This window comes from Limanda limanda, chromosome 2 (assembly GCF_963576545.1).
Source record: "Limanda limanda chromosome 2, fLimLim1.1, whole genome shotgun sequence".
Lineage (NCBI taxonomy): Eukaryota > Metazoa > Chordata > Actinopteri > Pleuronectiformes > Pleuronectidae > Limanda > Limanda limanda.
In genome coordinates, this window is record NC_083637.1 from 30,063,192 (window position 1) to 30,079,069 (window position 15,878).

The 15,878-nt window shown below is 41.0% G+C and overlaps 1 protein-coding gene across 2 annotated transcripts in view; it reads left to right on the top strand.

The window, feature by feature from the left end:
• sorcs3a (sortilin related VPS10 domain containing receptor 3a) overlaps positions 1-15,878 on the top strand; it is a 208,668-nt gene that overhangs the window by 172,027 nt on the left and 20,763 nt on the right. For both annotated transcript variants that reach the window (XM_061090014.1, XM_061090022.1), the window contains 5 exons: positions 351-458; positions 1,490-1,607; positions 1,713-1,846; positions 7,426-7,539; positions 9,299-9,470. In XM_061090014.1, coding sequence (XP_060945997.1) covers positions 351-458; positions 1,490-1,607; positions 1,713-1,846; positions 7,426-7,539; positions 9,299-9,470 — 646 coding nt within the window. The remainder of the gene's footprint in view (positions 1-350; positions 459-1,489; positions 1,608-1,712; positions 1,847-7,425; positions 7,540-9,298; positions 9,471-15,878) is intronic.

Here is a 15,878-nt window from a genome sequence, read left to right on the forward strand (position 1 = left end):
ACGCTGGTGTAAACTTTACCCAGGGCCCGTGACTTTGCTTTTTCTCCTCTTTGACACCAACACATTTCCTGTCTTCACACACTCTGAAGTCAGTTTTGTGCATCTCTGCTTTGATAACCAAACACAGTGTTTCTTAAATGCCCCTTTTGATGTGCAGCCTTTTGATATTTACCCAAAGCTACAGTGCTAATTGCACAGAGCCTCTGAGACTCGTCTGCCGGGACAAGCCTGTCATTCTGATCTCGACTTAAATCCTCTCCTATGACCAGCTTTTAGTACAGAGGGTCTGCGTCCGTGTTATCGTTATTGCTGGATTTGTGATGGTAATGTCATTTGACACACATCCACAGGGTCAGCTTTGACGAGGGGCGGCAGTGGACCCAACATAGCTTCTCCTCGGTGCCGCTGTTTGTGGATGGAGTCTTGGTGGAGGCTGGGGCCGAGAACCAAATCATGACGTAAGTCCAGAGAAAGTTGAATGGTGTCAATTTCAATTACAGTGGGTATTTTGGGCTGATTGAAAGATGATTGGTGTTTTCTCTATGTAGCAAAGGGCTACATGGATAGGGAACCTAACTCTTTATTAGGTCACATTTCTGAGGAGCAAGTAATGTCTGATAAGTATTTCAGACAGTATTTCCACAGTTGGCAGGATGTGTTGTAGGATAACTGAGTTTGCTAAACACCATCTGAGAGAAACAGGCACAAGCACTGACCGGAGACTGTACAGGGACCAACCCGCTGATGAAGCAAGACAGATCCAATGTAATGTGCTAAGCTAAAAATAATAAACCTTTGCTCAAAAAGTCACATAAGCCAGACAATGAGGTCCCTATAGCCTGCATATCAATCAAATGCTCTACCTACCTGTTGTAATATTTTGCACACTTCCATCTATCATGTGATATCAGTAGGAGAGGAGTCAGTCACCTTTTTAGTGGTTTTCCCTGTATTTTTAAAACTTGCATATATGCATTGCGATGAAAATACGAGTTTCGAATCAGTGACCACTCCTGAATTTAATCCACATGGGAACATGTACTGACCTAGTTAAATAAATATCAGGATAGTTTATAACTTTTTAACGTAGCAATTATTATTGGGAAATAAGTTGGAGGTAGATTACCGCTAATCCTGTTTCCCAGGACTGAACACTTATTGGTAACCACTGGTGTAGAAAATGTGGCTTAGAGCTGTTGGCTTGTTTCCAAACAGTTTAAACCATAGACAGTAAATAAAGATGCCTCCATCTTGCACTTTTGACTGTATTTGGAGCGAGAGTCTGTTTCTACAGCATCTAAAAACGAATGAAAACCAAACTTAGAAAAAAATGTGAACTCTGATTTTTTTAGTTTGGCCCATGCTCCCACAACTATCATAGTGGAGGCAGAGTCTTATTAATGCAGCCAGCCACCTGGGGGGGCGTGATGTAGCCTCAGTGCTGTTGATTCATAGTAATCCACTGCTATTGTGTTATTTGCCTGTGTAGTTTTTTTGGACACTTCAGTCACCGTTCTGAATGGCAGCTCATCAAGATAGACTACAAGTCCATCTTCAGCAAGAAATGCACGGAGGAGGACTATCAGACTTGGCACCTTCACAACCAGGTGAGAATAAAAAGCCTTTCACACATGCATCTGAAAAACTGTTAAAGTTTATTCCATAAAGGGAAATGTCACTAATAGTAATCGTGGTGTCTATTGTGACCATAGGGTGAGCCATGTGTGATGGGACAAAAACAGATTTACATGAAGCGCAGGCCTGGAAACTACTGCATGCTGGGAAAAGACTACTCCAGAATCCTCTCAGCTGAGTCCTGTATTTGCCGAGCTCATGATTTTGAATGGTAAGATGAACACTGTCTTCATACTGTAGCTTTTTTCTTCACAGTCATTAGGAAGGATTATGTTTCTCTCCTTTGTCTGCAAAAGAACATCATTAACAGCAGTTTGCTCTGTAATTCTGCCACACATGTCGAAGCACCACTTTAAATAGAATGTGTGTCATGGTATCACGATTTAATCATTTAATTATTTTCTACTTGACATATCTGAATTGTTTATAAAAGTATGAATGTGACTCAACGGGTCATTTAATTGAATTCTATGCCCAATGATAAGCTTCAGACTTCTTGAGACACAGTGTAGCCATTTGTTTATTGAAAGTGCATCCATTCAACCACCATTAAATGCCTCGTTCAGTCCACTTAAATATGCTCTTTATGGTTGGTCTAACCTACACGCTTTAGCAACACATTATCTCACCCACATAACCCTGTAACTTTATAAGATGAATTTGGTGCAAATCAGGTAAAAGCAGACTCAAAAATAATGTTTAGAGCTGTAAGGCTCTACTTTTAGTCCACTGTGTTCTTACACACCTCCTACACCTAATGGTTTTCACAATTGTGACTAAATGAGTGGATAAAGATGTATTATGAATACAACTAGCTTAATGAATATGTGCCCTTTCAGATGGGGAAAACTAAAGATGTGTTTTTTCTCATTAGAGCAATGAGCTGGTTTCTTTCACAGCAGCACAGACATAACCCAAGATATAGATTGTCACTACCATTTGATAAAAGAAAACACTGTCAGGGAAAGACTAAATGTTTCAGATGGGGGATTTATTCCTCACACAAAGGTGGGTGTGTGTCACCTTCTGTCATCTGTGCCGTAACTTAAACACACATACGAGACAAGAGAGGAGTTTCTCACAGACAATATTTCCACTGTTCCTCCTGGTGGTCTATTTTGTTGCCGTTAAAAAGAGATCAATTGCATATGCTATTAATGTGTATCATCAATTTGCTCCAATGTGCGTGTGCGTTTTCCAATAATCTGATAAATTTGGTTCAGTTTTACACAATTTGCTCATTATGTCTGTGTCTGTAGAGCCAGTCTGCTGTGCTTGTAATTCTGTTGAGACGAGATGGGGGGAGGGAGGATGTAGATAGTTTCAATTTGTATGCAAATGCTAAAAGGTTGTATTTTGTTGTTTTGGAATGACAGGGAACAGAAAAAATGCACCCCAACATACAGCAGTTATGTAAATGGGGATTTCAGCAGGTCAGAGATTGAGTCCTAATTGGTTCCCATTGAACTAATGTAAAGTTTGACTTATTTTGTTCTGTGTCTCAGTTTGATTTCTGCCTCTATGCCTTCCTTCATGTCTCTCTACAGCAGGGGTGTCAAACTCAAATACGCAGTGGGCCGAAATCAAAAAATTGCTTCAAGTCGAGGGCCACATGGGTTCAACGTTTATTGAAAACTTATTGAAAGAACCTTAGTGCACATGTTGAACCTGGAACTAACAAGGCCTATAGAGTATGCCGATAAAACAACATTAATTATGAAAAAAATGAAATACAAATAATAAATAATACATAAATAAATATAAAAGTAATCAAATCAGTTTCATTAATTGCTTTCTGGCTCTATCTGCAGTATTTCCAGAGTCATTTCCAGCGAAAACATTTTCTACAGGCAAACAACAGCCAAAAATAATTGACTTCAAAGAAAAATCAAATGTCCTGTAGTAGCAAGAGAAAAACAAGTTTCCCTGCAGCATCTGCGTCTCCCACAGGCGCAGCTTGGTTTTAAAGCCCTCACTGTAGCATACATGTCAGTGATGTCACGCCCCCCCCCCCCCCCCCCCCCCCCGAAGCTGCAGGTTGAGCGCATTCAGGTGGCTCGTGATGTCACACAGACACGTTTTATTTCGGAGCTCTGTTGTGCCTTTCCCTTTGCTTTCAATAAACTCACAGATCTCCTCACGCAACTGGAAACATCTTTCCAGCAACTTTCCCTGGTTCAGCCATCGCACCTGTGTGTGATAGTGCAAGTCACCATATTCTGGACTTAACTCCTCCAGAAAAGACTTGAACTGGCGGTGATTTAAACCTTTGGCTCTGATAAAGTTAACCGCTAATGTTATGATGCTCATCACATGTTCATTTTCAAGGCTTTGCCACACAACGACTCCTGGTGTATGATGCAGTGATACGCTGTCAACTCACGTTTTCCTCACTTTTTTCCTCCTTCATCTTTTCTCGGATCCACCCTTTACATCCGCGAACGTATACTCTGCCTCACACCTGTCTTGAAAGCTCCTGTTTTCAAATGCCACCTTTCGTTTAGACATTTTTGGGGAGCGGGATAGTTGGGAGTTGTCACAAGTGATATGTGATACTGTGAGGCGCGCGTTCGCGGGACCGTGATTGACGTGCCGACACACGGGCAGTGCATTGTGGGATCTGTCATTCACCATTGACCCGCCCACTCGTCAGCCAATGAGAGCCTGCCATTGGTCTAGAACTGTCACGTGCCCCATCCCGACGTGTTCACTGACCCTCAGGAATTCTCAGTACTTATTTTGTATTGAGAACTTGCAAAACATTGCCGGCGGGCCAGCTCTAATAGTAAATAGATTTTATCATGCGGGCCACATGTGGCCCGCGGGCCTTGAGTTTGACACATGTGCTCTACAGGGACTTATTAGGTGCACGCTTAAAATTCTAAAGGGAAGATTTAAAAAAAACTATCAATGCCGAAAGAAGATCAGATCCCTTAACTCAATTTGAGGTGTGAAGAGCCTGTCTGCTAGCCTGACGTTGTCATACTCATTATTCTAGTCAGAATATGAGTCTGAGACTGCTCCATTGGGCTGTGATTATGGGGCGTGTTTCTACAGAACCAGGAAACAAAATGCCTCTTCGCTCAATTGGATAGACCTACAACCAATCAGAGCAACGTAGTATGTGACGTATGTCAAGCGACGTATAGTTGTTGTCAGTTGTCTGTTTCACGAGTTTGTTCACTCTCTAAATAAATCAATGGAACTGCTGCTAATGCCGCTCGTATATCCACTGGAGGCAAAGCCCCCAGGAAGCAGCCGGTGACCAGGGCTGCTCGTGAGAGCCCCGGCCGCCGGCGGCGTGAAGAAGCCCGCTACGGATCTCTCTCAGAGCCTCGCTACCGGGACACTGTTGATTTTTCAGATAAAGTAGTTACACCATATTGGTGGGTCGTAAACAAATCCCTTAGTTTTCACTAGACATGTCATTCGACTTGGGAAGTGAGCCATCCTAACATTTTAAGGCTGACTTATTTGAAAAAGACTCATTAAAGCTGGACACTCACTAGACTAACAACATTAAAGGCTCCAAATAACCCACAATCCAACATTGTGTAAAATATTGCAGTTACATGGTACTTGCTCCATTGAAGAAGAATATATGTTGTAATGAACAAATACATTATTGTCTTTTTGGTATTGTTAAAATCCTGAGCTGATGCACTAAAAGTCTTACTATGAGGCCTGTAGCAGTACCTTTTGTGTGAGAACCAGTCGCAACCACAAGCCTGAGCTAATTCAGTGTCAACAGCGTTTCTAGTGATAGTGGACTCTTAACTGTTGCCCACAGACAGAATCAGGGGACTTGGAGTTTTCAAATAATGTGTTATTTGTCAAGGTTGTGTAAAGCTTGAGTCTAGATCAAACAAAACATTGTGCTACCAAGAATAAATTGTCCCACTGGTGGAATACTGTCGATTAAAGGTTAAATTAATGTTAAATCCATCTGCTGATCTACACCGGTCGAAATAAATATACCTATTGATCCTGATGTTTTCAGGAAACATTATGTGGTTAACATAGAAGCATATGATTATCATTAAATAAATAAGTGAAGAGTGGCGCATAACATGCGCGTTTTGCTCTTGTTGTCTTCCATATATAAAAAGTGAGGTAAAAAAATATTTCAGGATTCCTTGAAGAGCATAATTTGATTTGTGTTTACATGTACATTGCTATATATGTTTCCTCAGTCCAGACAAAATATACTTTATAATGATCTCTTTCTAACCAAGAGTAGGTTGAAAAGATCAATACCAGTCTTGTGTCCTTGCAGTAAGTAAAAGGTGTGTATTCATGTAGAGATTGTCAAGTCTGGGTGAGCACTTAAAGGGCTTTACACTACTGTTTGCCATTCACCCATTCACACACACATTCATTCAGTGCATCTATGGGCAGCACTTTTTTCTATGAAGAGCACCTCAGGGCTCAGCATCTTGACCAAAGATACTTCGGCATGCAGATGAGGTAAACTGGGATCGAACTGCCGACCTGCTTCTTGGAATACAACCGCTCTACCCCTCAGCCACCGCCGCCCCATAGCAGGATGTAATTGTCTGGTTTTGTCCAAATATCAAAAATCCACAACTCCTTTAAAGTTTTTTAATTTACACATCACACCTTACCAAATAACAGTTTATCAATTTGCCTAGTCATTGTCTACAGGGTCTCTGCTTAGACTCTAGGAAGTGCCGGGGCCTGTCTACAACTAAACTCCCACAAAAATCATTACCCGTCAATTCCATGTCTCTGTTTTTCCAAAGATTACACACAATACATACAATGTGTTAATTACCAGCAGTTACAAGTGTTGGTAGTGTCAGTCTTTTAACTTAGGATGGAGTAAGGCTAGAGGTTTTCCTCTATGTCGTCTTTTAGCCAAAATAAGCTCATCACCTGCTGGATCTAGTGCCTCTATTCACAGTGTACAGACAGGACAGGTATCTTCTAATTCATGGTACGATGAATTCCCAAAATATAAAATTGGATTCACTATATACACATTATTTCTTATTAATTTTGTATACTAAGATATTGAAACATGAATTAAAATGGTATGAATGACCTATCATCCTGCTGTTGTTTATAATACTTATTGGTTTCCTAGTAACTAAGACACATCACCAATCAAAAGAGCAACTAGGTAATGATGTCATAAGGCTTAGCCGTGATCCCAACTCTGCTTTCCCATTCAGCTTCAGCACTGTGTTACATGATGCCAATTGTAAGATATGCTCTCTGCTGTTTTGTCCGAAAATGGACTCCATTCTGACCTTTTACCTCATTGGCCGATGCGTCCGTGCAACCAATCAGTCTTGACAGCTTGTTAATGGTGTAGTTCACAGTGTTGTAATCACAGAATCAAACTGGACTGATCAGCCACAGGCCTGTTAGTTTTGTGTATTTGTTCTGCCCTGGTAATTAATGGATACATCAATGTCACAGCCATTATCAGAATGGGCACTTGCTTACCTTGCTTTGTTGGATGTAAATCATGTTCTGATTGGAAAAACACTAGCAGGCAAGCGAGAGTTAGTCACCCTCGCGTATGGTGAAGAGAACAAAACCCTCCAGGGTGTGTTTCTATACACAATGCTTCATACTGCTGTGGCAACAGTGGCCTTAATCGATACATATTAGCCATGTGTTTGTGTGCCAGACAGGCCCCTAGTCACCTGTTATACAGATACAGACAAGACATGGATGTGGGACACACTGTATGACACTATGTCCCTCTTCGCATGCTGATATTGATCGGGTGCTGTTTGCTTGTGCTTTGTTGTCTGACAGTGACTATGGATACGAACGCCGCGGGGATGGGAACTGCCGGCCTGCATTCTGGTTCAATCCCTCTACTGTGTCCAGAAGCTGCAGCCAGGGCCAAAACTACTTCAACAGCACAGGGTGAGGACTTGTTTATTTACGGATGATTCATATTCATAACAGCATCATGTTATATACTGGTAATTCAGGTGGATTATTTGGATGCTCAATCAGGGTTTTAAAGCAGATCCCGACGTATTTTCAAATAATGCTAACTTATTACTATATAAATGAGATGATATCGAACTATATGTGCTAATATGAATAATAAAGTTCTAACCTCTCCCACGAAAAACTAATACTAATACTATCAAGAGAGTGAAAGATAAGTGAAAAATAAGTGAATAAAAACAGGAACAGTAAAAATGCAGCTTTAATATTTACGCATCAACAACAATCCCACAAGGTAAATTATCTTTAAGAGCTTTTTTTTTTTTTTTTTTACAAAACTACTGTGAGCTTGTGGCCTTTCCCCAGGACTTTATGAAATCATGTAAATTGACTGTATTCATCTCAACCACTCAAAGAGGTTCACAATACAAGTCACTTTCACCCATTCACACATACAGTCATATGAGTCTACCTGTTTATGCAGTGTCTTTTCTAACACACCCAATTCTTACACTGTCAACACAACCGTCAGAGTGTCTTGCCCAAGGACACTTTAGGCTGCAAACTGGAGGAGCTGGGGATTGAACCACTGACCTTCTGGTTATTGGATGACCCTGCTCCCTCCTGAGCCACAAATGTGTTGTGTCGTGTTTGCTACCTTTGGATTAATATAAGCCACTAAAACATCCTCTTTTTTTCTCTTTCTTTTAGACAAGATGTTGAATATTCCATGTACGTTTGAAGATCTTCTGCACAATTTAAGTTACCAACTACCAGTAGATGTTAGCAGGTGTTAGCGACCACCAGCAGTTGTTAGTGACATTACTTCAGATGTGCACCTTAGCGTCATCAGGGTTTTGATCAATTATACAGGCTGAACTTGAGGGTAAGCTGAGGCTAAAGGTAAATGTAACTGGCTACTGGTTGTATCGCAGTACTATTAAAGCCATGTGGCCCGTTCAGTAGATCTTCATTTTTGGAAAGATTGTCAATCCATTAGCTATACCAGTTAACCCCTGAGGGGCAGGAAAGGTAGCTACAAGCAATTTATAGTCTCCATTTAATCAACCAGCATGCCTTTGGAATATGTAGAGTATTGCTTCCACCTTTGGTGTAAACTGCCTCCGTATGGTGAGATAGAGGAGTCATGAGGCCATGATGAAACTTTGCATGAAGATATTGTAGTGATGTTTATTTTTTTGTTGATCTATTTCACAAATGTATACATGATAGATGTGGGACCAAAGTCACGTTCCTTGCAATGTATAGGGATAATTTCCTGACGCTGGTCATTCCATTAGTGAATTCGTACTTTCTTTACACCTTGTCATCACTCCACTTAACTGAACTTGCCATAATCTGCTACGTTTCAACCACAGCTGTATACCTGGTTTGGTTGAGACAGAGGTGATAATAACTGGGGTGCAATGATTTACTTTCTATTATATTACATTGGTGTTTCTTGTGCGAACAAGATTTGCCCTCTTTGCTGGTTCTGTAGAATACCCAGGAGACATATTCCTTACAAAGCTTAATCACTGTGCGAGTGCTTTATTCACCACTGCTGTGATTAAGCTTTGCAAGGTGTCCAAGCCACTGACATGGTATGTATTGTCAGTTGTCATCCAGTCTGTTTTTGAAAAGGCTATTCAGACACAAGGGCTGCACCGACAACAGAATTCAATTTATAAAAAAGACAATCTGAATTCTAACTTGTGCTTTTCCAAAGGTATCGTAAGGTGGTGTTGAACAACTGCACTAAAGGAGTGAAGGAAATGTACACAGCAAGAAAGCAGCAGTGTCCAAACAGACCTCCTAAAGGATTGTTGGTGACCACCAAAGATGGAAAACTCACGGCCAACCTGGGCACAAACATCACCTTCCTGGTGCATCTGGATGAGGTTAGAACACACAAAACATGGCACCTTTACTAGACTAGATCAATACCTGTTTTCCTAAGGCACTGATTTATTAAATGGATTTTTACAGAAAGTAGGGTTAATTATTTGTTGGCTTCCTGGGACCAGAACAACTTTATGACACCATAGCTTGCAATTTAGAATATCCAATTCCTTGTCAAGCTAATCAGTAGAGTTTACTTACATTTGTGCTTTTAGACACATGCATAATGTTTTGTGCAGTATTCACACTCGTCATAGCTCTGTTTCAGTCTTCCCTATCTTCTCAGTGAAATATTTGGTTCTGTATCTTGTGTATACACCACAGTGCTTCGCCCTTAAGATCCAAGGTAACTCTGCAGAGGCAGGTGATAATTGGCTGTAGGTTTATCAATATCACTGTTAGATTTCACATTTATGCTATGTTAATATAAAGACATGTATTAGTGAAACTATAAAAAAAATTCTCAGAATACATGGATATGCTCGAAAGGCAAATAAATATATCGGTATATCATGCACAATACATTTTCAGACCTCACTACTTGCCTCATTTGCTCATCTAAAGAACAAATTCCTGTGGCCGCGTTGAATTAGAATGTCTTTTGTGGAAGAGTTCTTCCATAATAGCTCTTGTTCACATAATTATCATGTATATGCTGATGACACATTATAATCCATCATTGTCTTCTGACGACCTAAATCCCATTAATGGAAAGTATCTGCAAGAAAGTAAATGCTGTGGGTAAAACAAAACGAACAAAAGAAAAAATAGCTCACAATAAAACCTCTGCAAAATATAACAGGTGGTGGGGGGTGGGTGGAAGAGGTGCCTCTGACCAATATTATGCAGTTCACTCTCAGTGCCCTGGCAAGAGAGGGATCATTTATGCTTCTATCGATCCAAACATGTTAACACAAGCAGAAAACAACTGCTCTGTCCGTCTTCTTCCTGCCGTCTCCTCCTCACCACAATGACTGCAGCCATGTGTGCGTAACGCTGTGCCGATTAGCACCTACCTTTCAAACGTACTAAATATAGACAAAGTCACAATCACTGCAATTATTTTCATGCTTTGTAAATCACATTGCGTGTGCTTAATTCAAATATTTCCTTCTACTCCTCCCAATATTTTGCGCAATCGGGTAGAAATGCCCGATAATGCATATTCATTAAGGAAACAGGAATAAATGGACAGCGTGTTATTCTGCACGCAATCCTCAGTTCGCATCGTTAGTAGATCAGCCTGCATTTGTTTTTGCGGGTGAAATCAAGTTTGCACACTTTTTTACACGCGCAAACCTTTAGTAGATCAGGCCCTGAGTGTACCAATCAAAGTTTCACCGAAGTCAGTTTACTGACCCCTGAAGCACACATGCTTAAGGACTGTCTGGTGATCTGTAGGAGAGTGCCTTAGTGCCAAGACTCTCAAAGTTTAATAGAGTCAAATTGTTGCAGCTCACCCACAGTCTGTCAGAGCTCTGAGCCGGAGGCAGAAATAAAAGACCTGACCAGAGACCCTTCTAGTGAGTGAGAGGCGTTCTGTCCAGAGCTGGAAAGTCTGGTCACTAGGAAACTGCCTTGCATCTTTCTGAGGCAGAATATTCCATCGGAATGAACTGCAAGCTTTTGGGGCTTTAGCAATAGTGTTTTCCCCTGGGGTGTTGTCCAGGCCGGGTTGTCATATTACTGTGTGATGAGTTGAGGAATGGAAGCCTGTTTCTTTCATTAAGAGGGGGATTGTCTGGTGGAAAGGAAGGGGGGGTGATGGAGGAATGGAGTTGGGGTGCTCAGTAATGTTATAAAAGAGTGATGCAGTAAAGAATCCTTGTGGCATCAACCCTCTTTGAGGAAATTCTCAAGATGAATTCAAAGTTTAATTTATATTCATGAAGCCTGCAACAGGGGGAAGGCAAGCAGCCTTAAATATTTAATGGGTAAAGAGACTGGCACACATCCACATTTAAAAGCAAGGAGAAAATCTAAGTAAAAGGGACCCATGCTTTGGTATTTCATAAGAACAAAATGACCACATGGTACAGTGGCTGTTTTTTAACTGTTCAGGAAAAGTGTTACGCAACACAGTAATTACAGCTACAAATGAGCCCTTTTAAAGTGACTCACTTTTCACTAAGCATTTGGCAGAGAAGCGATTGGCTCGTGCCTAAATGACATTGAGCAAATCTCAAACAATCCATGAAGAATTTATCTGCCGTTCCATTTCTGGCATCAAAGGAAAACGACAGAGGGAGTTTGAGACACTTGCACATTCACTCTACTTTCTCTCTGCCACTTTACACAGTGTTGTGTTTGCTGAGTACAGTGTATGTGTGAGAGCAGGTGGTTGGAAGATAATTCATAGATGAAGTTCTGAAATGCATGAGGCTGATTAACTGCATGATGACATTGTACAATTACCTGCACTGATAAAAAAGAAGGTTGTACCGCATACAAACAAATGCAGCCCTAACAAAATACGAACCTTTACAAGTACTGAAGTTTATCCTCTGCAGTTACACAAAAATCACACATGGATGGATAACTAAAATGATTTAAATATAAGGACAATGTTAAGATACTTTTTTACCATGTGGAAGGGTTCTTTACTCTGTATATCGGATGCCGGCTCTCCCATGAAAGCTTGCGGGCACCCTGGAGACACATGTGTGAACTGACGTACTTAGCGCTGCGCACCTCTCTCTTCACCTCTCTCTAATACCCGGTCTGCACAGGGCCATTGGCGCATTCAGCCCATTCATTACAATAAGCTTTTTGCGACTGATTCATTTTTAAACCGAGGAGGCTGCAACAGACCATATGGTGACATCTAAGCCATTTTCAGACTTGGCTTCTGGGGAAACTCCAGAGAATAGGGTACAGACTTTCTCCGGAGTTTGCCTTTCACACATGAACATTGCAGCAGGAGGTTCTCTGCTCAGATGTGGTCACAACTGCAGTTCTCCAGAGAGTCCAGGTGAGGGGTGGTGCTTTCTGCAGGGGCTTCTTGCCTCATATTTACATAACATAATAATCTCGCTGCGGAGATCACGCATGTTTGTTTACTGTACATTAACACCAGCATCAGCTCTTATCACCATAAACTGTCTTCTAGCCATGTGGCTCTGCTTTTTTATCATTAATATATTTGTATTATTTTAGTTGTTTCTTTTTTGCATTTTTGCATAAGTTGCTTGCTTGTGGCGAATCCTGAGTCCTGCTGTGTTCGCTTCTCGACTCCTCCGGAGTTTCTGCAGACTAAGGGGCCAGAGGGAGACAGTTGGCAGGAACTCCCGAGGCTCTCACTCGGACATTTGTGTTCACACATACAGCCCCTGCAGAGAAAGTTCAGCAGATCTCAGGAGTTTAGTGCATGTTTGAAATCAGCTCTAGTGAGGACTGACTTCCTGCCTGTGGGTAATCTGGCCTCCCTCTTGGTTCAGGGATGTCATGAGTCAGATTTGACTGTTTCTCTGGCAGAGCTGAAGTGACTCAAGCTTTGCCATCTCAGCGCTTAAGTTGGAGAATAGATGCTGGCAACAGCATGCCTCATTTTAGTTGTTTCATCAGAGAGCTACTTCTGTTCTCCACAGAAAATAGGTATATTCAACAACAGATTTTTTTGGGGTTTTCTTTTTAATTGTTCCCTTAAGGCTTTAAAATTGTATTTATTTATAACTGTTGAAATGTCTTATTTTAGAATTTTAGTGATCGGCATAATGTGAATTTTTGGTCCCTTCCCAAAGTGTCTCCAGTTCAATCATCAGCAAGTTCAACAAGTTCAAAGACTTGAACACTGTGTCCTTCTTGGTTAACACACGCTCCTTGTGATCTCCCTAATAGTTGTTTGCCGGTTTGAATTTTTATGAGCTAGTTACGTTTTGGCACTCCAGTCACATTTAAGGGAAAATGTTCTCCAGTTGTTCTTGCTCATGTTATCTTTTTGTGAAACATATTTCTGCCCCAGTGGAAAAGCTCTGTGGAATCTCCTGCCAATGAACATTGTGATCAAACATGACAGCCACGACTACTGAAGATTCCCACATAAAATATTAACTGCAGAGTTCATTTTCAGACTCTGCCACAAGATAATAAATAGATTCGTACAGACTCATTTGGATATATGTAGAAATTAGTCAGCAGTAAGTTTAAAACACTTTAACCTATATGTCCCTTTTTTGTGTCAAATAACTATTCCATTATTTGACTTTTGGGCTCCAAAGACAGACCCATTGCCACAGGATGCTCAGTGGCTCCTTAGATCTAAAGGGGGCTGCAGTTTTATGTGATAATTTATTCATCCATCCATAGATCCATTGTTAATGCAGAAATATTGAGCAACAGCGCTTATTTAACTATATTTCACAGACAAAGTTTGATTAGTTTCTCTCACCCATGGTGTCTTACAACAATAGGATGCTCTAAACCATGGAAACAATACTCTGTTCATTGACAAACTTTTACAGCACCTGCATTTAATATTGACCGTGAGTGCAAAAGTGAGAAATAACCAGGCTGACATTCCAGAATTATACACAGCTACAGTGATTTTTGTTGTTGTTGTTGTTGTCCCCCATCACACTGACATTGTGGGTTCAGGTTTGACACGCACGACTACAGACGCCAGCCTTGTGTAACCAAACCCTTGTCGCGCAGTACAACTGTGCTTTCATTGCACAAGTGACACTGATGTCCCAAGTCTCAAGGCTCCAGCCACAATACACTTGGATCTGCTCAGCCCGCAGAGATCCACGCACACAAAGACTGACATTTAGAGACAGGTCAGCCTCAGTCTCATGCAGATGAGTGAATTCCATTGTGGCTGATACCGAGAGCAAGCGTGAACACAGAATGGACAGCCCATAGAGCTGAGTAACATTGGCGCCAAGGAGCCCAGGTCTTGTTTGCGTGCCAACTCATTACAGCTCTTAACAATGGCCGCCTCGACAAACCCTGTTCTTAGCTGTTCTCTATTGTCTCCAGCCAATCACAGATATCATTCTCCAGGCAAAGTGGCATGAAATATCCCCAAAAGCCTCAAACAAACCTTCTGTGTTTTCAAACTTGGAGGCACACAAAGATGGGACTAAGGTAGAGAGGGATGGAAGGAGTGAAAGAAAATGAAAAAGAAAGAAAACAATTGGTTTATTTATTGTGTTTGCATGTGCATTTTGGTGGAGCTGGCACGCTAATGCAGTTTTACAAATGAAGATCCCACCAGCCTTGCGCTACGGTGTGCCAAGGGGAGTCTGGGAGTTTGCTTTCATGGGCCCAATGAGGGGGGAGTGAGCTCACATTTGGTCGCCGTGGCAGCTGGAGCCACCGACACTCGGGCTGAGTGCTGATCCCCGGATAGCGCCAGATGTGATTCCCTGAGGAAACGCAGCAGGCAGCTGAAGACTTACACACCATGCAAAGGCAAACATGGTGGTATACACAGACGCACATGTGCACACAGTCTCTGAAACGCACGCATACAGAATATACACTGAATGACAACATCTAGATAATTAGTAATCAAAGCTGAAACTTTTGTTCATAATTACTTCACTGCTGCAGGGGTTCTTTGAGCTATAAGTTATATTTTCATTTAATTAATATTCACCAAGTACATGGATATTGCCAAATTTGTGCAAAACAAAGCACATTAGGTGCCAGTATATTTTCTGCTAAATTTGTCAGATTTAACTCTGGAAGCCACCAAAATAATTTTTACTATCACACTGGAAGAGGAATAATTGAAGGAACAACTGTAATTATCTAACTGTGTAATTATATCTGAGTACTGTCATAACATTTTGTAAATATATACTTGAGCAATGAGCAAAATGATGACAGGTTATTATCTAAATAAAGTAAAATCACACTCATGAATTATAAAACTACATTTATGCATTTCATGGACGTTTCAAGTACTGATACTTCTAAAACACTTCTCTGCCATTTATGTTTTTTTACTTTTACTTCTCAGTGATCCATCCCTGCCAATTCAGTATTACTGTAGAGGCAAATCTGTTTCTCGCTTGGAGTTATGACCCTCTTCTATGTCAGTGTAAAAGGAACTAGTGAAAGTAGAAGTTACAGTAGTCTAATAAATCCATCACTTTTACAGTGTGTGATAAAAACGTCTCTTTACCTTGAATCACTGTGCAAGAGCTTTACGAGTTTCACTGTTATTGTTGTCCGCTGTGTAAAAAGCATTTTCAGATTTTTTTTACAATGCAGTAACTTTTGGGAAGGATAATAATAAACACTGCCAGTGGTTATCAGCTATCGTGAAACATTGAAGTGTTCAAAGTTTTATTTTGGAAGCTGAATGTGAGAGCGGTTTGTGCTCCCAACAAGCCACATGAATCAGAGGGTGGGATTTCAGTATTTGGATAAAGATTCATTATGAGGGCAGAGGTCACAGA